Raw genomic sequence first — 26,971 nt, forward strand, 5'->3', positions numbered from 1 at the left:
TGACTTACAGCCGTTTTTGCTGTCCTCTCTCTCTCTCTCTCTCTCTCTCTCTCTCTATTTCCCTTTCGCTTCAGTTAGTTTCTTGTAACTCAACCTAACCCAAAAAAAGAACCAGGAACCTCTCACGTATTAACTTTACAGAAATGGCCCTCATCTGGGGGAAATTAGTTTCAGAATTTTTTTTATAACTACACATTTTACTCTCTTTATCTCTATAATTTTACAAGTTTACTAAATTATTTGTTTAAAAAAACCCCTCTGATTTTATATTTTAAATTCACCAATTACTGCATGTCATCATGTACATGTGCTTGTCAGGCCGAGCAAAACTGTGTTCATGTTGTGTTTTTGTGTGTATGGCCACAGCAGAAGCTGTGGAGCAGATGAGGGATCATAGATTGAAACCACAAACCATACACAGCCATACATACACAGAAATCACATCCTCTTAAACAAAAACAGGAAAACGTGGCTTTTCATCGGTATCTATATTCCTTTGACAATTCCATGGCAGAATAAAAAGGAAGACATATTTTGTTTCAGTGAAAGATCATGTGCTTTTTTATTGGACAGAAAACTGAAACAAACACATCCATTATGATTAAACTGAATACCTCACATACCTTACACAGAAGATGTTGATTTTTGACAAGCCAAACTTCTCAGTCATCGAATTAAATGTAATTTAAGCCACGAAATAAATTTCATTCCGTAAAATGAGTATAATGAACTAAGCAAAAATAATTCCTAACGTATCCAGCATGTTTTATATTTACAGAAAAATCAAACATAGTTCACCCCTCAAGCACGTTATCACGTCTGTCAAAAACGTAGGCTGGCTGTTGGTTGGAATGTTACAAAATAAAAACATTGACATAGCACACTCATGATGGGGATCACATTTTTTATTACAAACAAGTCTTACCTTATGATCCATCGGTTTTCAAATCCACCTCATTTGAATATCACGACATCGACGTCTGTCGAAAAATAATGTGCACAATACACTACCGGATGTTTTGACTAGAGTGTGAGGGTGAAAATGGCGGCCTGAGCGGCTTCAACATGCTGTCTGTCAGATACATAACGCAAGTGAGTAAAATTTCTTCTTCACCTGCTGAAATTGAAGCGGAATGATCAGGGAACTGAGTGAAATACTTCACAATGCAGGCTAAAGAGAATAAACTCCAGTCCGATTGAAAAAACGTTGTCGGATTCGTGAAAAATGTGTAACGTGTTGGTTTCGACAGACATTTAAATATGCATTCTGATATTCCTGATTTGAACATTTTCAATAATTTTCTATTCTATAGACTGATTATTTTTCATAATTTTGGTAATAGATTAACTGTTAAATGAGTGATCTTGAGATGAGTCCCTGTCGTCCAATTTGACCCTCATATCCTGATGTAATATTATAAACTTGACAGGTGATTTTTATAAAATGTAGTTTGATCACTACCTTCTCAGTTGTTTAAAAGATTAAGGCAATTATCAAAGTTTGATAAAACGTTCTTTAATTTTCCAATAAAATATTGTTAGAATATACATTTTAATATGATTGATTACATTTAATTACCCCTTTTCTGTCCCAAAACGATTCAACTCCTAGCCCTCCACCTCCCCCAGCACCACCTGCCTAGATCTGCGAGGCGGTTCTCCCCACTTTCCTCTCAGCAGCCTCTCAGCATAATGCAAAACTTCCAACTAAAGCTTCTTTATTACTATAGAGATACTCAAGGTCAATGTAAATCCACACATTAACAATTATATTACAGACGAGAACCGACAACGAACTGAATGGAACAGGAAGTATAAATACACAGGGAAACATAATGATTAACAGCTGAACATAGTCTGTAGACTAATTTGGAAACAAGGCTAAAATTAACTGAAGCACAAGAAACAACCACAGGAACGAAAATACAACTAACCAAAACATAATCCTATTCACCTTATTAATGTGCATGTTTCGGCAGTAGCCTTCACTCATGCAGCAGCAGCGTATATAGCAGCTATAGTCCACCAAGACTAAGCCTATATAAATTCCATTTTTATCAATAAAATGCTATCTATTGTTTTATTGCTTGTACAGGAAGCTGGCTGATAGAATATTCTCTCCTCCTCAATGACTTTTAAGATTCATTTGGCATCCAACCATCAACAGCCAGTCTGTCATCAGAAGCCAAAATTTGCTTCATCAGAACATTATACAAGGTTCAACCAGACATTTCAATGAGATTCACCATTGTGACGACTGGAAAAGTTGTCACTGGCCGAAGTATTCTTTCGGATGCCTTGGCATTAGCTCTCACTTTCAGGTTCATTAATCAGAAAGTCCTTCAACAAAACTTTCTTTGTGTTGCGTGTTATTACTGTACTTAATACAAAGACTGAAAGAAAGCAAGATAAATAGCACTTGAATTCTTAAACCAACACTTCCTTCTTGCATATACACACACACTACATAGTACATTCAAATTTCGACATATAAAGTCAACATAGATATTAGCAACCAAATTTACTTCTTAACATTTTTCGAAGTGAAATTTTGGGGGGTGGGGGGGTTGTAGGGGTTTGTAGGGGTTGATTTTATCCATCGGAAATGGATTGAACCATGACAAGAGAGTGTTCCATACGTTAATGGAGTCAGGTGATTGAAGGGAAGAGAATAAAAAAGTGAAAGCAATTTGTGAAAAAGGGAAATAGGGTCAGAGGAGGAAAAAAACAAAAACTTGAAGATAAACCTTTTATTTTAAGAACAAGAATGTGCATCAGTGAATCATGCCTTTTCCTGTTGACACAATTTAGAGGGGGAAACAAGAATTGTTGGCTTTATTCAGTAAAAAGTTGAATCCAGGGTTCAGTAATATATAAAGAAATCTGTTGAGAAATATAATAAATGCATCTCTACCACAGTGAAGCATAGAGGAAGAGGTGTCATTGTGTGTGGAGAGCCTTTTTAGCTGCTGGTATTGGTGAACTACTTCACTGTGAAAAGTCATTTAATGCTTTGGAGTAGGAGAATATGGCTGAATGGCCTACTTCCCATAAATGAACAATTTGTTATCTAATGAGGAATGATTAGATGTTATTTTTCAACAAAACAATTCTCTTGCCCAAACTGCAAAGACAACCTAGACATGGCACGAGAACAAGTCCATCAGGCTCATGTTTTGGCCTGGTCGAGTCCAGATTTGAACCCTATAGCGAATATTTGGTCTCACATTGAACTCAAATGAACTGGGAGACATTTTTCAACTAGGTTACTCATGAACTCATCCTGTAAAAAGCTGTCTGTTGAAAAAGTTGGGGAAGAGCCAAGTTACTTTATCTATAGTTTTTTGTGCAATTCTCCCTAATTTCTTGACCAGTGATTTGTGATTAAAATGGTTGAGACCATTAAAAGATCACTTTTGCCATGTTTGGCTTGGCTCATTGTTGTTGTTTTTTGCCTGGGAGTGTGTGTGTGTGTGTGTGTGATATTTGTTTATATATTGTGTAGAATGCCTCTGATATGTCCAATGAGAATCCTAGATTGTGGATGCACATTGGCCACAAGGGGGCAGGCTTCCCTCTACACTGTTGATCTGTCAAGTTATCTGGGTGTAATTCCTAAGTGATTGAGAAACATACTGTAAACAAAGTTTAAAGGCTAATGCATCGTTGCAGATTTTATAGCCCCATGTTTATTCATAATATTTATAGTATTGTTTTATTGCGCACATCATTCTTTATTACCTTGGGAAGTACTAAAGAGCCAGCTTAGCAAAAAAAAACAAACAAAAAAACACCTTGGCGCACCGACCAAGAACAGCTCTCAAATAGATTCAAAAACTGGGGAAAGGAAGAGATATGTTGCAGTATGACAGATTTTAGTGAACATTTACCTGAACATGCAGTTCCAATTAGGAAGAGTTTGTACATCTTGAAAAAAATCAAGTGAGAGTTTCTTTTAGTAAAAGTTATAGTGTGTACCATACAGTACGTGAGTTTGCATGCCTGATCACACCATGGCACATGTGCACAGGCCCTTGACAGAAGAATCTTAGTTGTGATAAATAATAATGACAAATCAACTGTAAAAATGACATAAATTCACCATAACAAAATAGGGTGTGTGTGTTTGTCTGTACACGTTTAAAAATGATCACTTTCTTGCGTGGCTTCTTCAAACAAAAAAAGCAACTGTGGCAAACAACTCTACAGGACTGGTTCCACCGGAATACTGTGATTTCCCAGAAATCATAAAGCACCATTTCCATGAAGGAAATCAATCAACCTTATTCTTTTATTACGACTGAACTGATGATGGTAGTGATGGTAATTTAACCAGGCCGGTTTTCAAAGCTACTAAGCCAACAGCAGTTCAATGAAACGAGAATGTGCAACCAAACACTTGGAATTAACTGGAATGTTTTGTGGTATTTTAGCGTTTTCATAGGACAAGCAGGATTGCTTTAGGCTGTGTGTTTCTGTTGGAGTGATTTTATCTTGTCAATGGATGGAGAGACACCTCAGGGTTTTCCCAGAGAGAGCAGAGAATGTTACGCCATGTCATTTGCATAAACATCACACAATATTTATCTATATAAATAAACTTCCAGCTATATTTACAGACAATGTGATTAAAATATATTAAACATATCTGATCGGTCTTATACCCAAAGCGTTTTAAACCTTGTCAAAGGGTTCAAACATATCTTAGATTAACATATCTTCAAAGAATGTGGGTAACCAAACAAACACATGAACGAATATACAACTAACCAAAACATAAATCACATTTCTGATCCCCATTGACTTCCATTGTACTTTTTTTTTTCATAAATGGAAGTCAATGGGGTCCAACAACTTTATGGTTACCAACATACTTCAAAATATCTTCTTTTGTGTTCAATAGAACAAGTCATACAGATTTGAACCAACTTGAGGGTGAGTAAATGATGACAGAAGTTTAATTTTGGGTGAACCGTGTGTTTGGTTTTCATGCACTTTGCTCTTGGACTTAAAAGTCTGTTTTTCCTAGATTTTCTAGAAAGTCTCAATTAATCTTTCTAATTTTAGCTCGGTTCTTATGAGTAATGTTATACAAACTCGAGGAACATCCTAAGAGCATTTAGAACTGATAAAATGTATTATATATGACAAAACCTTTTTCTTTTCATGTAAAATTTCAACACTGAGAATGTTTTGATTTGACCCAGATGAGTCATGTTGAGAACAAATCTGCATTCTTTAAAAAACCAATAAGATGCCCCCTTTCAATAAGGTTACCTGATGCCCTCTGGTGGATAGTACAGTATTATGGATGTACTTAATCTACTTGCGGTTTTGTTTCCCCTCATGAGAGGTTCCTAAATCCATGATGGGAACCTAGATGCACTCAATGAACATTTTTCACTATTTAAATAAAAAAGTGGGCTGATTTTTTTGTTGTTGATTTCCTCAGTATTGATTACAAAAAGACACAGAATTCTTTTGTATGTATGTTTTCAGCAACATCAGCAAGTTTCAATCTGTTAATTGTGAAAACAATTAAATTGAATTGGTTAAAAAGTATGATCATGGTTTAAATGTGACTGGAGCAAGCAATATTTAGTTAGTTAAAATGTATGAAATTGAAACAAATTAGAGTTATTGATAAATATATAAACCTGGTTATTGTGTAGTGGAGAAAACACTTTTGGTTTATTAGTATGACTGACAAATATGCATCACATTAAATTTAGAGTTTATTAGTTTGTTACAACTGTGAAATGGGTTTATTTTATTCAAATGAATGTATTTTATATGCAATCAATTAAAATGCGTAAATCCTAAATATTTGGGGCACATTTTTGTTTCGAGTGTACAGTTGTCTTCCTATACCTGACTTACCTTTCCTGTCCCACTTCCAACAGTTCTCCAGCCAAGTTATTCTTGCTGTTATTCCCTGCCTTAGTATCTTTGCGTCATTCTGATTGGTGCATCTGCAAAAATATATATTTTTGTATCCTGTGTATTGTCTGCTTATAAGTCTATCTCTACCCCATTCCTTCACTTTCTCTCTGTAGCATGCCAGTTTTGCTGCCATGGAGTCTATATGCAGATAATGATCTTAGTCATTCTCATGCAGAGAAAGAGAGAGAAGCACTGACCAGGTGAAAACAGTGTAAACTTTAATAGTGTAAAGAGATGGCAGCATTAGTATGTGGGTTTGACACTGTCAGAGAAACGCTCTCCTCACTACCCACATCTTTTAAAAAACAACTGACATTTTGCTAAAGTGTGGATTGTTGACTGAAGGTGGCAGTTCTAGAGACATTTTTGTTGACATTTAAGCAAAGGTGTATGAGCTAAATTGGGGAGTTGAGAGAGTAAATACGGTTGTCAATCCCACCAGCTGTGTGAATCTAACTTAGACTCAACCTGGTAACCACATCTGCATTAAGTGATTATTGAGACATGTGAGTCTAATAACAGTTCTGAAGACCTGCAAGTATTTGCAATACCTTGGAAAATATTAGAATACCTGCGACTCAGACTTGAGGTGAGTCATAGATTTACAGACTAAACACATTGAGTTTTTACAGCCCAAACAGCTTGGCTCATCTTTTGAAAACTAACGAAGGCAGGTACACATTGATTTTTGTTGTTGTAATTTTTTTATAGAAAAACACCGCAAATTTGTCAACATCGAATAAAATGTTATTTGATCTTAAAACACTTCTGTTATATATATAATTTAGTTTATTCTCATTTTTGGTATGAGTGATGGACATGTGTTACATTTTAAGCTAATTAGTTGACTGCATCATTTTAGAGTCATGTGTTAGCCTGTTTTGTGTTTGTGTGTGTGACTCTCCGTCTGGATAAATGAATTAGCCAAGTATGGAAAAGCCACTTACGATGAACTCTTATTCATCATGTGGGTTTCTGTTTTACCAAATGTATTATTAGGGTGTTTTATCTGTACTTTTTAAGGTACAACGCAGATTTTCTTAGTTTAATAGATTGTTATATTAACGTTATATCACTTATTGAAATATATGGTTATAAGTTGTAAAATATACAAGCAAAAATGTGTCATTCTGTAATACCTGAAACAATGTCACCATTATTTTTTTTTACCACAGGTTCTGTTTCTCAACCCCCCTCCCCCCCCCCATTAATTTAACAGGATTTTTTTTGTGTAACAGAGGCCAGCTATCAAAGCGCTGTGCAAGTAAAACCTGACACTAGAGGCTGTACTCAGACAGCAAAATAGTGTTGGCCCAGATCCGGGCCACATCTAGGCCGAGTGGAACCGTGTGGGCCGGATCTGGGCGACACTATGTTGCTGTCTGGGTAGTCTTTAGCGTCTTTTTTAGCACACCCAACCTCCCATGCCGGTGACGCTGGTTCCAAACGCTGGTGGGGGGAGAGTGTAATGGAGGCCTGCAAAAGAGCTGTGAAAGTAAAACCTCACTCCCCTGGCCTCAAGAGGCGCACTAGCGACTGACGCTAGAGACAATGGTCTTTAGCATCCTTGTTAGCACGCCTGCCTCCCATGCTGACGTTGTTGGTTCAAATCCCGCTCTGAGCCGTAGCAGGACCAGTTACACGTGGAACAGAGTTGGGGTCAAGCCCAGAAACATGTTGCAGCAATCATTTTTTTAAAAATCTGATAATAAAGTCTTCACTTTATTTTCAATGTTTTCAATTTTTCCATACCCACAAATTCCAATGAATTGTGGCTGATTTACAGAACGTAAACATTGTGCACCTCAAGAATTGATTTCCCTAATAAACTCAAAATGAAAACAAAGACTTCTTACATCTGAGGTCCACCAAAGAGGACAAGAGCTGTGGAGGCATCTTTCCCCTGTGTAGGGTTTTGAAAAGATACTGTGCCAAACAATGGAAATAGACTGTGTCTGTTGTCTGAGACTGTAAGCAGCGACCCAGATCCAGACCAAGACACCAAGTGATAAAACCCAGACTAAATGCATCATGTTTATGCAGTCTAATGAGGCTGAAGACCAAGACTACTTAGGGGGGGGGTTATGTTATGTTATGAAGTCTGAATTTGAAGCAATGACTCTGGTGTATTTTGGTATATTCAATACACTTTGTATTGCATGTCAGGAGTAGATGTAACACGACAAACATGGACTTTGTTGCAGTATCTGAGCTAGAGAAGGCCAAGGACTTTAGGGAAAACAACTGTTCCACTCAGAAATCCAAAGTAGGTTATAAAGTACAACCAAGAATCCTGAAGCAGCGCTCTGCTGAGATCCACTATACACAAAAACATCTTTTATATACAGCGAGGTCCAAAGATCTAAGACCACATTGAAAACTTTTTTTTTTTTTTTTTACTTGGAAGTAACCTGATTTTTCTAAAATTTAGAATCATTGACCATGTCTTGCATCCACTAAAGATGCTTTTTGGATAATTTTCAAATCATAAATTAAAAAAAGTAAAAGCTATAACACGCACACACACGCACAAAGATAAGAGCCATGCAAGAAGTGTCACTGTCATGTACACTTCAACAGACATACCAAGATACATTCATGGACACACATGAGGTTAAATGGTGGAATAATAGCCTGTGTGTCTGAGTGTGGTTTCTGGCTGTTGTCGGATCTGTGCCGTATCCAGGACACCATGTGTGTATTGCGTCAGAGTATGTGTTAGGCCCACGCTTGCTCCAGATATTGGCTCGGAGTAAAACTGTCAGTACAGAAACTGTGGAGCAAAGCACATGTTCACTATAGTGAGCCATTCAGGTTGATGAAGCTAACCATGCAACCCTAAATTAGCAGATTAAACTTAGATGAACACACACACACACACACACACACACACACACACACACACACACACACACACACACACACACACACACACACACACACACACACACACACACACACACACACACACACACACACACACACACACACACACACACACCCCTCATTAGATCTGCACTTGTCTTGATAAATCATTATCAGACAGGACAGTGCATCTCCTTCCTAAACTTAATGACCAGTTGACTTTTACAAATATCCCCTGCACATTCTCTCTCCTAATGGCTAAAGTGCAGTGACACTGGGGTTGCGGGACTGTAAATCATTCAAGTTAGTGTCACACAGTTCAGTGATTTACACACGTAGTGGAGTCAGTTTCAGCTTTAACGAACTGACTTTTGTGTTGCATGTCATGTGATAAAATATGTTATATTGGCCTCCAATGACCTTGACAATCGTTATTAAAGAACCTGGAACTTTCAGAGTCGATGTAACAGTAAGCTGAACAAGTTAACTGAGTTTTGTAAAAGGCCTTAATACCATATAATATTATTTAAAACTTTGTGTAATTTTAGTGTCACAAACAGAATTGAATGAATGAATGAATGTTTATTATTTCATATTATTAAATTATATTTAAAAATATGAAATATATATTCTGTTTACAAACAGGTTTCCCAAACACTCCCCTGTCTGCTAGGAAGTCTGGCTCAAACAAATAGAGCCACAGCCTTTACTCTTAGGGAAATCATCCATGAATGACTCATTCTCTGCACAGTAAGCTGGGACAGGAGAAAGTATTTTAACATTGAAAAAATGACACACATCACCTTTAAGCTGAAGTGGAGGGAGAAAGAAAGAAAGATAAAAGTTTTAGATTAAAGATTAAATTTAAGAAGTTTTAAATAGCATGTATCTGACAGAGACACAATTTATCATTATTATCTAACTATAATGATAATTATTATAATCACCCAAAAGCATCAAAACTAGAATGGAAATTATATAATTTAAATATAGTGAATAATTAAAAATAATAATAATCATATAGCCTATATAGTTCAAAAGTTTGGGGTCTGTATTGATGTTTCTGTAATAAGACGTTTACTACCACCAAGAATTAATTTATTTGATCGAAAATTCAATAAAAACAGTAAAATTGTGAAAAATGATTAAAATTTGAAAAAGCTGTTTTTTTATTTGAATATATTTTAGAATGGAATTTATTCCTGTGATACAAAGCTGAATTTTCAGCATCATTACTCCAGTCTCCAGTGTCACATGATCCTTCAGAAATCACTCTAATATGCTGATTTGATACTTAAGAAACATTTCTCATTATTATGAAAGTTCAAACGAACAACATTTATTTGGAATGTAGTTTTGTAACAATTTAAAAGTCTTTACTGTCAACATTGATCAATTTAACCCTTTTTGAATAAAAGTATTAATTCTTAAAAAACTAAAATGTATTCCTATAGTGTACATGTTTATGGTTAATCTTAATGTAAATATAAATTTTATTAGTCATTATAGCCTACTCTCTATTTTTACATGGCCTTAATATCTCGACACAGCAGTTGAATAGCTGATTGTGGTTTCTAATATCGATGTAGGCCTGTGTCCTTTGACTAAACAGTAACGCGCAATTATCTCAAACTCAAACAATTCTAACCTGGGGTGGTGATGGCGCAATGGATAAGACACATGCCCTTGGTGTGAGAGACCCGGGTTCAAATCCACTGTGAGACACCAATGTGTCCCTGAGCAAGACACTTAACCCCTAGTTGCTCCAGAGGCGTGCGACCTCTGAAATATAGCAATTATAAGTCGCTTTGGATAAAAGCGTCAGCTAAATGAATAAATGTAAATGTCTAACCTGATATCAAATAAAATCAAATAGGCCAGATAGGAATTATTACGATTAGAATATCTCGTATGCGTCATTACCTCACTATGCCCCTAGTTAAACTAAAGGTAATATATCATCACAGACACAAGGGATTACAGTTGGAAAGAATCAAGTTTTTTTTCTGAATGCCCTAATAAGTAGCCAAAAGATTGGACAATTTTATAAACTTTTGTAAACCCAGCCAGAATAATCACAATGAAAGCATCAAAACTGCAATATTTAACATACAATAATTACAAAGCACCCACTGTGTAAATTTGATTTAATAAGTACTAAAATTAAAACAGCATAAACTCCGGCAAAACCTGCATATTTGAACTGCTAAAAAACAGACATCACAAGCCGAACCTCTCACAGCGATTGGCTGGCTCCAGATTTTTTCGCTCGATATTTGGATATTTGTGTAATGCCGTTTAGTCACACCCTGCAGTTCCTTCCCCCAGCCACCAGAGGTCTCCCCCATCTGAACGCTACAATTTAATTGAACGCACCTTTGTTTTGTTTACTGCTTCTATGTTTAAGTAGCCCGGCTCTACAGTCACCTGTAAGTAGGCTAATGATATTGCTATTACAAAATTCTGAGTCACTTCAATGGCATATTATTTTGTTGTATTCGGGTTTTTACCTTATTTGGATTAGTTTCCCTAATTTAATTGCTTTTGACTCTCCCTGCATTATTAAGCTACTTTGATTATTGTTAGCATTTTCTATTTTGCTCATTTAACTCGCTGCAACGGGATTCTCACACTGTGACAGTCGGATAGGCTATGTAACAAGGTGGGGACGTTGAAAATGACCATTAGGATAGCAAATAAATCACTGAAATAGTAAGGTACTGAATCACTATAGGGTAAGAGGTTATTTTTGTAAGCTGTGGTATTGTCCTTTGCTTAACTCTCTTATATGTTTGATTGATGTTATGGAGGATTTATGAGCTGGAAATATGAGCATAACATTTTCGAGCTGCAGTTTTTGCAATCGTGTAGGCTACACCTTGCTCATTGGTATTCATAAGAACCTTCAAATTCTCTCCTCATTCATCTCATTAATCGGATCATCTGACTGAAATTACCCCGTCAAAAAGGAAATTATCCTGTAAGTATGTTGACCAGCTGTCATTTTTCTTTGCCAGAACAGTATGCCTATCATAAAGATGATGTTTTATATATGGGACAAAATTCAGACGAACCCAGAAACGTGATAAGGGTCTCAAATATGTTAACCCGGTAAAAAAACAAGAAAAAAAAAACAAGAAGTCGTCTGCTATACATGTGCTTTCAGTTTAAATTTTTTCACTCATCTGCAATAGCCAAAACCACAAAGCGCACTATTTTGAATACAGAATGAGAATTCAGATTCATGTAATGACCATGTGCTGGATAGAATACATACTGTAGACACTCTGAAAACCTGTATAATTTTGTAATCTATATGTAGTACAGTATGTGTTTGTTATTGAATTGGTATCAGTGTTGGCCTGAGATGACCTCTGAGTAAAATATGTATTCTTGCTTATTTGTTTGTTCGACAGCCTCCACGTTGCATTGTAAAAGTAATGCAGTCATTATTCAACATAATTTCCTCATTACATACGGTATCAGACTGCATTGAGGGAAACAATGTAATGAATTGTATACAAAATTTCATCGCAAATGAATTTTGACATTTTTAAGCTTTCAGGAGTGATTGGATAATTGAGTTTGGGGCAAGCTTGAAAATGCCATTTCTGCATTATTCATTTATTGCTATGAATTAGATGAAGATTGGTTCATAATTGTTTTTAAACTTAGGGTATAGATAAATTTAAAGAAATTATAAACTCATTACGTTGAGCTTATGTGCAGTATGTGCATCAGGGCTCGTGTTTATGCATCTTGTTTTTGTATGTTGTGTATGTAAATGGATGCATAAGGACTAAGATTAGGGTTAATTTATTCTAATGACAAATTCAAATTGTCATTATTATAGAGTAAATTCTGTCTTAGTGTTTTGCTTTTAATCACTCACCAACACTAGATGTTTATGGGAAAGTGGTGTGTTAAGAATGAAAAGTTTGCTCTAGGAGTACTTTTAATAAAAGAAAAGTCTAATTAGACAAGATGACTAGAGATTATTGTGTATCAAAGTCAAAGCTAAAACTGTCATGCAATCACTGCTGTTCTATTGAGTGAATGCATGCGAGTGTGTGCGCACATTTGTCTGTGTGTGAAGGGGGGTGTGAGTATGTGTTTTATGTAATGTAGCATGGTCTGTTTGGTAACAAAAGTGGTGACACTGAAAATTGGGTTACCATGGAGACAGAATTTTCCCACTTTTTTGTGCTCATGACAGACTCGTGCTAACCTCTCTTCCAGTTCTTCTTTATTTCTTAATTCCCTTATTTATTCATGAAGTTGTGCATATTTTTGCATATATGTTGCTTGCTGTTGGCTGTATTATGCACTAACTTGGCTATTTAGTCTGCGTTGGAATTCAAATGTATTGTTATAAGCAGATGTTTGTTTTTAGATGTGAGATGAAGGAAATGTAATGTAGTGGTGTGTAAATCTAAACAGTCCAAGGAAATGGGAGAATCTTCATTAGTCAACGTGTGTCGGTTGCCAAAGCATGTCATTTGTGTATAGCTCTTTCCTTTAAAGAAAATTTCTCAAATTTATTATCGTTTTTCAGTCGTAAAATTGTTTCGTTATGAGCTTTTTGCATAATTACCTGCGACTCATTTTAAGTCAGTTCCGGGCAAAAAAGCAAAGAATGCCTAGTTTGACCCAGTTTAACTCTGCATTATACACACAAATAAGTGCTTGTATTTGAGTGATTCATATGAAAGATTTCTTAATAATTGAACAGATTCTTCAATACTGTGTCCATTCCTACACAAACAAACCTGTGTTTTCTAATTAGACAATGAATTAATGGTTAGCTAGCAGAAATACCTTCCAGAAAAAATATTTTATTTGTGTTAGATGCAGCACTGTAGTGTTATTCTCCATTTTTTCGAGCCACAGGAATGCTTATGTTCAGATTTTACATTTTGCTGCTGTAAATTCTTTAACAACTTTTAGCTGTTCTGATGTGTTTTCTATATGAGATCATGTATAAACTGAAAAAAAGAAAAGGAAAATCTTTCTTGGCAAAGCGAATCAGAGTTCCTTTGAGCCATGAATTTGCATTATTTGCTCAAGCAAGCAGATAATGGGCATAGGTTTCCAAACTTAGATACACAGACATGGATAATCACAATGGACCTGCTGTTACAAATGGTAAAGTTTATCATCTTGAAATTTGTTCAGTGGACTGTAAAACGTCCTTTTCCTGCCTATACTGAAACATGATTGGCCGGATGAGGAAGACAAAAAACCGCTGGGGGTAACAAAAAGCAGCAATGCATTATGATGTGTGAATGTATAAGTTTAGATGCATCAAAACTAGTTTATAGAGGTTTGCATGCTTCTATTCAGCAGTACATTAAAATCAATGTAATCAATGCAGGTTGTCAAAATGGGTCATTTCTAAATAAGAATTAGTATATAAAGGTCGACTTACAGGGAATGAGTCATTATAATATTTGTAAGGACGAACAGCAAGACTGAATGTTCCTGAGGCATATAACTTGTGTAAGCATGCCTGTGTGTTTGTTAAATGATATGTATGTTAAACGGTGTTGTAGTGTTTGCTACATCATATTCAAATATAGTTTTCTGGTAAACATAACATAGTAGCCTGGCCGGACTGTGTTGTTGAATAGCAGTATAAAGTGCTACCAATGCTTTCAAAAATCAATTAAACTGACCTAAACATTTGAAATAAGATTTAGCTATCTCTCTTGGAATATAGAAATGTGTCATTATTCTAAATGTGTCTATGCAGGGATGTTGGGTAACTACATGTGTTGGGTTGTGGTGGTTGAGGAGATTCCCACTTCCATGTAAAGCGCTTTGAGTACCTAGAAAAGCGCTATATAAATGTAACTAATTATTATTATTAATTAAATAATTATTACTAGTTTTTTTCCAGGGGGTACCAGTTCTGAAATTATTTTCAATGTGGTTAAAATGTGTTAAAACATACCTAAGAGTATTATACCAATTGACAGCTAAAGGAATAGTGCAATTAGGCTAAATAAATCTGTGTAGAATAGATGCGGAATAAACTTAATGAATTCTGTGGAACTCTGCTGAACTTTCTGTGGTGCTTGGCATAGGTTTTGTGGGGTTAGACATGACCAGGGGCTGAATGACAGAAACATCCTCAAAATCCAATTTAATTTGTTTAGTAACCATGGTAACTTCACTTAAATTCTTAAATCAAGAATTAATATAGGACGTTTATGTAATACAGCGCCAGAAGACAAACACTTCTCTTAAAAAACACAAAAACAAACAAAAAACAAAACAAAAAAACAGCAATGCAGCTTATAAATATTTGCATTCAAAATCTACTTGTCTCAAAAATCTTAGGGGAAACTTGCCTTCTGTATACTTGTCCACACTGTCATAATCTGAAGTTTTAAATACTTTTTTAAATAGACTTGTCAAGCAGTTTTCATTTGACTGGTTAAATGATCGTAAAGCATCAAATAATTTGATTTAATTGCACGAGTTGGGGATCATAACGGCTCCCGTGGATTTCCTACAGGGAAATTACACAGATGGGAGCGTCTGACTCATAACGAACCAACCACCAATTTTGGCGCAAACGGAGCAAGCCTAAAATCAGCGAGCGTTTTCACTGAGACAGACAGGAGTCGGTTCGTTGAACTGTTTTGCTCTCTTTAACACGTGGAAGCGACAGTGGATGGGACATGGTTTTGCAACATCGAGAGGGAAAATTAGTTGTTTACTGAGGCGTCGTGTGATTGAGAATTTTCCACAGTTTTGACGCGCCCATCATGCGCAGGGACTGTTAATGGCCCTCATTATCATTTGACTGTCTGTATTCATGTGTGTGTGATGGGGAGAGAGAGAGAGAGAGAAAGAGAGAGAGAGAGAGAGAGAGAGAGAGAGAGAGAGAGAGAGAACGCGCCTCAATCTAACATCTACTTGATTCATGGAGTGTGCGTCTGAGAGCAATGGTCCGTAAAGTTGGGTGGAAATATAAACGAGCAAAACCAATTGATTTCCCTCAGATAAGAGGTACGACTACAGTCCGTCTGCGTTTACAGACAGAAAACCAGTTTATATACCCGTCTAAAACGTATATGTCTACGTTTAATTACAGGTGGCAAGGGATGAGAATGGAGTTGAATTTGGCGCGGAGCGCGTGGGAGGCATTGGCCAGTACAGTCTCAATTCCGCGCTGAGATGTTAAGGAGCGTACACGCGCTCGACAGTTTGCCATGATGTCTCGAGTTCAGTCGATGGTGTCGCAGAGGAATCTATATCTGAAATAGATCTCATCCCTGCTATCGACGTTTTAACGTCTGAATACGGCGTGTTGCAGTTTTCTCCAAAAGGATGCGATATTGACGGAATCCCCTCAGAGGAGGCACGCGGACCTGTTCCTCTGCGGAAAGCGCTCGAGACTCTGAAATAAATAACATAGGCTACATATTAGGTTGTCGTTTTATTTCGACTAAGACATTGACCGTATTTTCCTTTCCTTTTTCCGGTGAACCTATGCCAGGAATGAACACGGTAAACACAAGGGCACTGGTGGAATTACACCGTTAAGAGCGCTGAACTTGACGGATTTGTTTATAAAGAAAAAAGAGCAAGGTTATACGATGACGAGTGAGGACACGGTGTAATTCCTGACTGTTATTTTGGAAATGTATAACCAGGATATTAGGTAAGTTGATCTCTTTTTACTTTCAATAAAACATCAAATACCCTATTATTCACACTTATTAACATCCTTACCAGATGTGGGTTCGCTCTCTCATTCAAATGGGAATCGTTGGATCCTGCCGTTGACAAAATCGTCGGTTTATTTTCGTGACGGGAGAAATTATTTCAACCGCCTTGATGCGCAACACCTGCTGCGCGAGCGAGCGCCCTACATAGAGACAAACCCCGCGCGCGCGTGAGGGGAATACCACACCGGCCGTTATTTAAACACACCAGGTCTCACCTCTGCATCGCTGACTATATACCTTAGAAGCTCACTGATGGGTTTTATTTAAAACACGCTTATGTGGTATTGTAGTCAGTCTCAGAGGTTAACGTTACTTGGTTTCTGTGCGGGGGACCGTTACGCTTCCACGCAGATCAGTTGTCCCCACGAGGGAGAAGTTATTGAAATACACTAAATGATGAGTTCTGTCATGTTTGTTCACATAGTGTAAGGATTTTGGTTGACTTTCTTTCAGAACATTGAATACTTAAGCTCCTGTCAAGGTGGTTCTCCGAAGGTCTGAAAAAAATGCGTCGAGAAACGCGCCTTCTCTGTGAGGAAATCTTCGTGGATAACATTCACAAGACACCGGTCAGTTTCACAGATGGCACATTTCAACCACGGCGAGTCTTCTTCACTGACACCTCGTGACACGCAAGGTAAGATACGTTTTAAATATTGAACGTTTAGTAATAGCCTCGGTGTGAAGCGGCGGACAGGGAGTTTCGACAGGGGGCGCCGTTGTTTCGTGGGTTCATTCTAAATGGGGAATGAGGGACTTGCAGATTTGGGTGCAGTCACGTTGTCCAAGCACATTTTTGATGTTTTCCTCTTGCTTACAGGACCAGGCCTGAAATAGTCTTTCCTGCTATAGAGGCTATAAATTTAGGAGCTGAAATATTTCAAAACCACCCACTCTCTCTACCCACACATGCATGTAAAGAGACACTTATGCACATCTTGAAAAAATGACCTTAACTGAACACCCAGACATACAGCAATGCATTCTTACATTTGCTATATTGAGACAACTCTTGTTAATCTTTAGGCTACAAAAAAATAATTTACGCAAATAGTCGAACATAGACATGAGCACTTGACCAATGAAATGCCCTGTTGAACATTTTTAATGTGCTCTCTTGCTGGTAACAAACCTCAGGACTCAAGGGGGCAATGGAGTTACCTTCAAAATTTAGTGCAATTAAAAATTTAAAGTCACTATAAACATACTGACTTTAAACGTGCATGGCATGGTTCTCTGCAAACTGTTGCTTCGGCATGACAGTAGTTGAGAGAGAAAACTAAACATAAAGCATAATAGACAGTAATGTCCGCGATACTGCAGTTTTCCACAAATTCCGTAAGCTTACATAGCTAGAAGTGTCTTTGTTTACATATTTAGGTAGAATATGTTTAGGCCTTAAACAGAAGAATAAATGAGCATACGTGTTGGTCAGAGAAAGAGATAGATGGGGAGGAGGACCTAGTGCAGGAGCTTATTTTGAGAGTACTCATAACTGTTGACCCCTCCGCCTTTCCACACAGTCAAACTCAGAAATCCACCCACAACCTCCCCATTCGCCTGCGTAGAGAAGTGATCTCAGCGGTGATATTCTGCTAACAGAGTTGCCGATCTGCACTTCGCACTTTACGCTGTGGTTTTGAATTATGAAATATGGGCTGTGACAGACCATCAAAACTGTGGTTGGTACTTCCAGGCATATACTCAAACCTCACTCGTACAAACACTACTATTGGCAAGATGTTTTTGGCAGTGTTGCTTAAATTTTGATGCATAAAAAGCCATGGGTCTGTTTTGTATGTCAGCGAAACGAACTGTCTTTATTTTGAACCTTGGCTGCTCCTTCAGTTGTATGGTGTAGGTGATGTCTAATGTGACTGAAAACATTACTGTTTGTCCAACAAATCTGACAGTTGCACATGCAGAAGGAGTGAACAAGATGCAGATTGATGCACTACATTTGCAAACACTAATTAGTACTCCGGGTTAGACTTAAGGGCATGGATGCTTTGCTCGGGATGAGGATGCCAATTACGGATTTTAGCGAGTATACAAAATGAGAAAGTACAGGGACAACTGAGCACAATTGCCAGCCTCTGGAATCTTTAATGCATCTATTGAGGCATGCATGACTTTTTGACTTTCACAAACTACCAGTGCAACCATCAAAAAAGCAATCAGGCAATGATGTGATTGGCACTAATTAGTATGCGTCGCAATACAGCTAAATGTTTAAGCTGTCAGAAGCTAAAACCTCTTGCTATCTGCAATAAGTGTTTGCCAACAATTGCAAACGCATCAATAAATTATTAGTTTGTCAAGTGTTAAGCTAGTCTTGGTTCATTTATTTAAAAATTACATTGTAGGAGGAATTATATAATACATCAGCCGAAAGCAGTCATCCACTTTTTTTCTGTTCCTGCATTGATGTATTGATGTTGAGATAACATATACAGTAATAAATATCAGTATACTTAATTGTTTGTTCACACACACACACACACACACACACACACACACACACACACACACACACACACACACACACACACACACAACAACAGTCCTCTGCAGTGTGACATGATATACACCATCTAAAATTATTTTAAATAGCATTTTGTAAAGGGATTTAACTTTTATTATTATGCACGCTGGCTTGTTACATAATTTTAATTAAGAGACTACATGGAATAATTGTATTAAGTTTGTCACATTGAAGGTGATTCAATTGTAAAAATATAATTTATTTATTAGAATTATTTTTGTTTTATATAAATATATGATGTCTTATAAAAATATAAATTTTATATTTTTGTGAAGTTGAAAACCCTATTAAATCTCCATATAAGCTATTGCTATATATTCAGTGTAACTTTTCAGGGTAGGACTTTTTATGTTAAGCTGTGAATTTATGAGCTTCTGCATTAAGCTTTGTCCTTTGTTGAGGACTGATGATATAAAATGGTAGTATTTGCAGAAGCGGATGGCAGCACATTCTTATCACATCGTTCATTGCTGAGCACACCAAGCTAACTCCCCAAATTCAAGCTGTAGAGACTGTGGGGTTCATTTCATTTCATTGATTTTTGTCATGATGAGGATTGATTTTAAATTACATGCCCTGGCACCTACAGTATATTAAGAGACAAACTGACACTATTTCATGATGCTATATATATGTCCCGTTTATGTCAGTGTGTTGCCAATGACATCCTTAAGCAGACTTAAATAAGAAACAAAATATTTTATTATAAGATAATTCTTAACATCAGAGTAGTTTTTCATCTGTGGTTGGTGGCTGTGGCCAAATAGTCAGTGAATGAAATGGAGGCGTGAATGACTGATGACTGAACTCTAGGGATGAAGCAGGTGTATCCACTGACATTTCTGAGAGTGAAAAGTTCAGAGTGAATTTGATCAATTTTGCTATCAAAGCATGTTTGATAGCAGACAGAGTATCTCTACCTTAATAAAAGAGGCCAAATGAAAAAATCTATATTTTTTTAACTTAAAGGTTTAAAATAAGTCAGTCACTCACTCTTTAGTTGTTCCAAACCTGTGTGGTTTACTCTGTGTAACATAAAAGGAGATCTTTTGAACTATTCACACTGCTGTTTTCCATACAGTGAAAATGAAAAGGAATGGGTGCAGATTGACTTACCACTGTGAGTATGTATGGACTTACCATTATGTTGTATGGAATAGAGCTCCTGTAGAGGAATACATCTCCTTTTGTGTTCCACAGAAAAATAAGTGGTATGGAATTTCTCCATTCTGAAGTTGACTTTTACTGTACATTCAATCTCCTGAGATTGAACCATCTTTGAAGCGCTGACATCAGTGCACTTAAATTTAACCATGTGTAAGCTGTTCTTTACTCATGAAGTTATAATGCACTCCAGTTAGTGCATGGTTTCATCAATTATTACTGTAATTTAAGAGACAGCTACACTAGCCATCTGGAATCATTCAGGCATCAAATTTAGCCTAGAATCGTAATAAACTATTGAAGAGTCCTATTAATTAGATGGGCCATTTAAATGTAACCACGCTGACATATTGTAAGACAGTACATCAGAGTTAATTGCTAATAATTGAACCACTGTTCCATTTAACTGTTTAGACTAATTGAAAAGTATTGACTTGAAATGATTGAGTAGTTGAACTGAGTACCACGCCATCTTAACCTTTAAAAGCTTGTCTGCCGCTTTCCCGACCCCCTCACTGAATCATTGCGTGCAAAGTAATAGGCCGGATGTAGTTTATGTCTGCGAGTTATCTGATTTTGATCTAGTTTAAGATCTAGTAATCCTGATTTGTTGCCTGATGTGATCTGATATCTGAGCATGTTTTGCATCCTTCTAAAACTTCTCATCTTTACAGGGGCTGAAGTCAGGAATGATGGGAGCTGTAGTCTGGTTATTGGTCTTATGGACTTTGCTGGGTTGGTCGCAGGCTGCAGAGAAGCCTCCATCCCTGAGTGTAGCTGTGATACTGGGCCAGACCCCCACCGTATCCGAATCAGCCCTGCGTCCGGCTCGTGGGATAGGTGCGCCTCTGGATGTGACTGTACTCAGCGTCCAGGTGAACCAGACGGACCCAGGAAGCATGCTTACACACCTGTGTGAACTCATGTCCCGACAGAGACTGCACGGGCTGGTCTATGGAGATGGCACAGACCAGGAAGCAGTGGCACAAATGCTGGACTTTGTTTCCTCTCAGACTTCCATGCCTATACTGGGAATCCACGGCGGCTCTGCCATGACCATGGCCGAAAAGGTAAGCATGCATTCCTCCCTGGCTGGCTGTATGCGCTTTATTTGTCATTTTATTTTGCTTAGGCATTTACAGCAACCCACCGCAGAATATTTCATCATATCTGGCATCAATCAGGTGTTTTCCACCAAGGCCTAAACAGAAAGCTTCATTTCAAATATTCAATGCCATGTTTTGGACTGTCTTGCTGTGTGGCATTAAACGAGACACAATTCAGATACCTGGCAGATTTTCTTTATCAGTCAAGCCATCTGCATCAGATATAGCCTGACGGATTGCCAGTCTTTCGGTAACTGTCCCTCTGTCTGTATATTTGTTTCTGCAAAGTTGGCAGTGAGCTGTGTTTATAGCAAAATCAATAGCAGTTGTGTGGGTGTGACAGAAACCTGCGGCCGGGTTAGTGACAGATCTGCCACAAAGAGTTTAGTGTTGAAAAAGTTTGATTGCACGTTGATTCACTGATTCTTTCATTTTCTATGTTAAACGTCTAGCTGTGGATGTTTTATTGGTCATATTATTAAAATGGATACATTTGACTATTAGGCTATTACTACACATTGTTCATCCACATAAACTGTAGGAACTTTTTGTAGGCGTCCATGTCATCCCATTGCATCATCTGGCTGAGTTCACTTCAAACTACCCCTCCAAAAAGTGATTTGATAATTTTAGATGAACGCACAATCTCTTTTAACAGTGATGAAATAACCACAGAGTAAGTGGATTGTGGTATTCTGTCATGGCTAGGAACGTTTCTCGCTTCAACCAGACAATGTTTTGGATGTTTTAATTCTTATGCAAATTGCATTGTTTTGTACAGTTAATAGATACTTTTTAAGCTGCTTTATTAATTTTTTAAACACAGGGTTTTTCCTGCATTTTTGTGGCCGTTAAGATTAATATTTGTCCGCCAAATATTTATTTGATCATTTAATGTGACGATATCTGCTGTTCTGCAGTACTGGCACCCGCTGATAGCCGCCTGCTTTAAAAAAGCTCCCATGAGTGTTTGTGTAAGCTCTTTGTGAAGAGCGTCAAAGGTTTCTTTTTTCAGTCTGTTTTTACAGCGTTCAGCAATGTAGCGAATAGTGCTGCACTATTAATCATATCGCAATCACGATGGCAAGCCTATGCGATTATATGACGCAAAATGCTACGATTTTATGAAATAAATAAATGCATTTGTGGACATGGCAACCCATTCTCTGAGAGCTGTTTGCCCATTTTCTACACCGCTAATAAAAAGAAGACCAGACAGTTTCAGTTTAGGCAGTGGCGTGTGGCGCGTATGGTCAAGCCGTGACTTTTTCCGGTGTGCAGTTTGGAGGACAGGTGAAGATGGACGCCGAACACTGATTTGATGGCTAGGAAAAATTCTACCTCTGTTATATGGCAATATTTTGGCTATAAGATAACCGACACTGAGCGGAGAGAGCAGGGCTGCCAACTCTCACTCATTTAGCTCGAGAATCACGCAATTGACACTTTTCACACGCTCTCACGCCACATCCATTTTCTCACGCAAAGAGAAATATCGCGAAGCAAAGAGGACACTGACATCGACAGACTAGACAGAAGCAGGTTACTTTTGATATGAAACAAATTCAGCTCTCAGGTTCTGTCAATTTTATTACGAAATTCAAACAATAGCGTTTTGGCGCTTGTAAATGTGACATGACAGATTGTGGTCGTGAACCGAATATCTCTTACTCTTTACTAGTTAATAGAAACGAATGAGCAATAGGTGTGTTGAAAGATACAGTACAACTTACCGAAATGTTTATGCCTCATACATAATATTGATCTTTTTTTTTTAACCATGGAAAGAGGTCAATAAAACAGCTTGTAGAACAATAGGCCCTGTCACATAACGTTACATTTACCTCAGGAAAGCCATTTGATGATAGCACGTTAGTTGCCTAAAAATAATATATATAGAGAGGAGTATTTTACTAAATATGTGCACTATATTAAATATAAAGTATATTTTTTACGTATTAAAATATTGTAATGTTGTTATTATAGCCTAGTAAAAACCACTTTATATTTAATTTGAGTTGTTATTTTTAACCTTTAATAATTATACCAGCTGACAGGGTTCTCTGTGTGTTTACAGCAATAGGCGAGATCTTTTTTTTTCTTAGGAAAAATTAACATGTATCTACTGTTAGGCTACCTAATATGTATCCAAATGAATCGATATTGAAGCACGATCGGAATCAAGTCACAAGATTTGAATTGAAATCGTGAAATTTGTGTCAAGCAAATAATGAAAACATTGTAACATGTTGTCACTAAACTTAACAAAATTCTGTTTAGTTACCAAATGTTTTGACAATCACAATACACTTACACAAAAAATGATCCACAGACTGAGTTTAGACAAAGCATATGTTACATCCTGCTTAAATGTCCCTGCTTGTCTGGACAGAATGTTCAAAAGGTGTCATTATTTAATTTTAAAAAAATGTTATTTTAATTTGAAAACACTGCATTTAGTAGTATTTGTTGCTAGTTTGAGTTGAGAAATACACATTTCAGCATCATCACTAATCTGTGTGTGCATTTTTCTTGAGAACCAAGCAAGTTCATCATGAAACCATTTGTTTATTATATCACAATCGCAATTTTGACCTCAATAATCGCAATATAACATTTTCCCTAAATCGTGCAGCCCTAGTATCCAATCACAGACATCTCTGTTGAGCTCGTAAACGCAATGGCCAATCAGATGTGTTTAAGTTAGTCAGAATCCGCTCAAAATGATGGGGTTTTTATTCCGCATGAATTCTGCAAAATCTTGAATCCTTTCATTTTAATGAACAAAGTATAAACACAATGTCAATAAGAGATTCATTACACAGCTTCATTGATTATAACGAGAGTTGCGCAAGAGTGCAGTTTTTTGTACCTTGCGTTGTAATTGACAGCTTCAATGATTATAATGGCAACTTAATGGTGATTATATTGCTTGCTTTCTGCATATAAAATATTTGTCATGTTGCTAACTACACATTGCAAAGTTTTTGAATTGACAACCATATTTAAATGAGCAGTTGAATACGATAGACAGTGAAAACCATAGCCTTGTACGGAAACAATCTATATATGTCAAATGATCTGTGCATTAAGACTTGGAGTGACAGAAAAAGTGGCAGTTCTATTATTTTGGACTACGTAATATGTTACTATGTTGTTTACTATTCAAATCAGTCGCTCTAATTTTTTTTATTTTACAATTAAATTTACATTCTTTTTAAATATAAAATAGTTCTAAGCAGTGCTTTAAGTGGCCCAAAAGAGGTGCCGGTACTTTTTATTTTTTTTATTTTTTGCTGACTCCCCTCCTCCCCTGAGGTAACAACAACTATATTGAAGGGGTTTTATATAAATATTTTTATATATATATAATTTTTTTTTATATATATAAAAAATATATATTTTTTTAGGTTTTATATATATATATATATATATACATATTTTTACAGTCAACAGACGGCCTTATAAAAAATAATTTAATGGGGGATTTGCTTGAGCTAGAAAGAGCTACTGAACATAAATAAAATGTGCAAAAGGGTATTGAAAACATTTTGAACAAAATGTAGGCTACATAAAATAAATTATAAAAACATAATAACATAATAACCATAGAACAGTAGAACATAAACATTAGTCTTGCTATGGTTCATTCATTTCTTTACCCGTTTCACACACCCTCTCCGGACCACGTTGAGTTGACACCATGATTGACACATGGACACTTATAATCGGATTGACGGCTGGATCGGACTAAAAAACCCTCATGTAAACACCTTAATCGATCCGATTGAGCTCGATCGGAATGACATTTCGATCCGATTGAAAGGGGTGGTTTATCCCTTATGTAATCCGATCGAGAGAACATGTAAACACTTGATTGAAAACCCAAACTGAAAGGACTGCACATGTGCAATGACGTTAAATAAACATAATGAGTATAACGCGCGGAACGAGCTGTTTTTCCTGTTGAATAAAGTGTCATATTAATAAGCTTCCCGTCATTCTAAAATTCTCATTTTACTCGCGAGTATGTGAAGTGAAGCAGGACAACGTCCCACCAGTCCTTGTTGTGGATTCTCATCCACAGACGCCTGGTTTTGGCCGCGGGGAGGGGCATTTTTACTTCGTGATCAGCACAGCAAAACGGTTAATATGCTCTAAATTATGACCAGAGACGAATTAATATTACGTCTGCTGTTTAAAACAAATAGAACCAATAGAGGAGAATATTTATGCGCGAACAGCGGGAAACTCTGTATATTTGTGCAGTTTGTGCATGTCAAAAAATCAGATCCGATTTGAAACTGGTGACATATAAATGCGCACATCAACGCGATTACTTTATTTATCATGCAGGTAAACACGTTGTTCAGATTCATCAATCGTATTGATTTCATTCCGATTGTGTCCATGTAAACGTGGCTACTGACAGCGGCAAAAGCGACGCATGCTCTTTTCACTTGTAAAACTCAAGGGTGTATGGGTAATGTAGTCTCTGCTCTCGGTGGGACGAATTAGGAAGCGTGCATTGTGAAGGGCGCTCTGAAAAGCGACAACGCAGCCAAAGGATTAAAACAGATGTGCAAATGAGCGTACCGGTACGCTAAAAGCACGTTCTGGGCGCACGGAGAGGTGGTATATTTGGAAGTGGCGGTACTGAGTACCGGCGTGTACCGGCCCACTTAAAGCACTGGTTCTAAGCACATTTGTTTTATGATTTGTCCTGGCAGTAATATTTTTTAATTCACAAATAGGATGAGATAAATTAATATTACAAACTGTTTCTTTTCATTTTATTTTGGATTTATTGTCAATGCTGGGCTTGCAGTTCACATGGGTAGGGTACTCTTTACTGTGAGTGTGGATGATCATGTTTATCCGCCACCATCGAAGACCATTTTTGATCCAGGAGGAAAAACCCTGGAACAGTATTCTCTTATTGTGTGTATGACGAGTTGTTTGTGATGGCAAGTATATATTGAAAGGTGTTTAGAATTCATAAGGTTCCGATTTTTCATTATCTAATTTCCTCCGAGCGACATCTTCCAACTTCGCTTTGACACATTAGGCCCCGGTGCTGCTGTAGAGTTTGGAGGATAATAATTGAAGAGTCTCTTCAGGAGGGAAGCGCTGCTTAGTGAGTCAAATGCTGGGGCTGATGTGAATGAAACTCAAACATTAATAGGCCCCCTGCTTGCTCTTCCCATAACGCTTCTTCATCCCTTCTTTAAATCATCTCCCAGAGTTCCTTTCAATACTCAAGCTGATACAGCCATTGATGTATTGGCTGTGCAATAACATGTCAAGCACAGTGCATTTCCAAGTCTGAAATAAACAGAAATATAAAGACACGATCACCATCAAATATCACAATTACTGTCAGATCCTTTTCACAGTTATAATGTGTATTAATCAGGAATGAAGTGACCCCCCCCCCCCCAAAAAAAAAAAAAATGTATTGGATCTGAAAGAAGTATCTTACTCTACCCAAAACTACATTTATTTGATCAAAAATACTGTAAAATCGGTAATATTGTGAAATATAATTACATAACTGTTTTCTATTTTTATACATTTTTAAAATGTAATTTATTCCTGTGGTGGCAAAG

At 37.0% G+C, this 26,971-nt stretch overlaps 1 protein-coding gene across 3 annotated transcripts in view; it reads left to right on the forward strand.

Annotated features, from left to right (window-relative positions):
- Positions 1-11,161: 11,161 nt before the first annotated feature.
- Positions 11,162-26,971, forward strand: part of grin2ab (glutamate receptor, ionotropic, N-methyl D-aspartate 2A, b) — a 133,420-nt gene continuing 117,610 nt past the window's right edge. Inside the window, exons 1-4 of one of the 3 annotated variants that reach the window (XM_077205311.1) lie at positions 15,735-15,825; positions 15,911-16,480; positions 17,001-17,184; positions 20,931-21,326. In XM_077205311.1, coding sequence (XP_077061426.1) covers positions 20,946-21,326 — 381 coding nt within the window. In that variant the 5' untranslated portion in view covers positions 15,735-15,825; positions 15,911-16,480; positions 17,001-17,184; positions 20,931-20,945. Of the gene's footprint in view, positions 11,238-15,727; positions 16,481-17,000; positions 17,185-20,930; positions 21,327-26,971 lie in introns of those variants that run through there. The other 2 variants (XM_077205310.1, XM_077205312.1) reach the window with 2 other exon arrangements.

This window comes from Siphateles boraxobius, unplaced genomic scaffold (assembly GCF_051911475.1).
Source record: "Siphateles boraxobius isolate OS27281-9 unplaced genomic scaffold, OSU_SipBor_1 53, whole genome shotgun sequence".
Taxonomy (NCBI): Eukaryota; Metazoa; Chordata; class Actinopteri; order Cypriniformes; family Leuciscidae; genus Siphateles; species Siphateles boraxobius.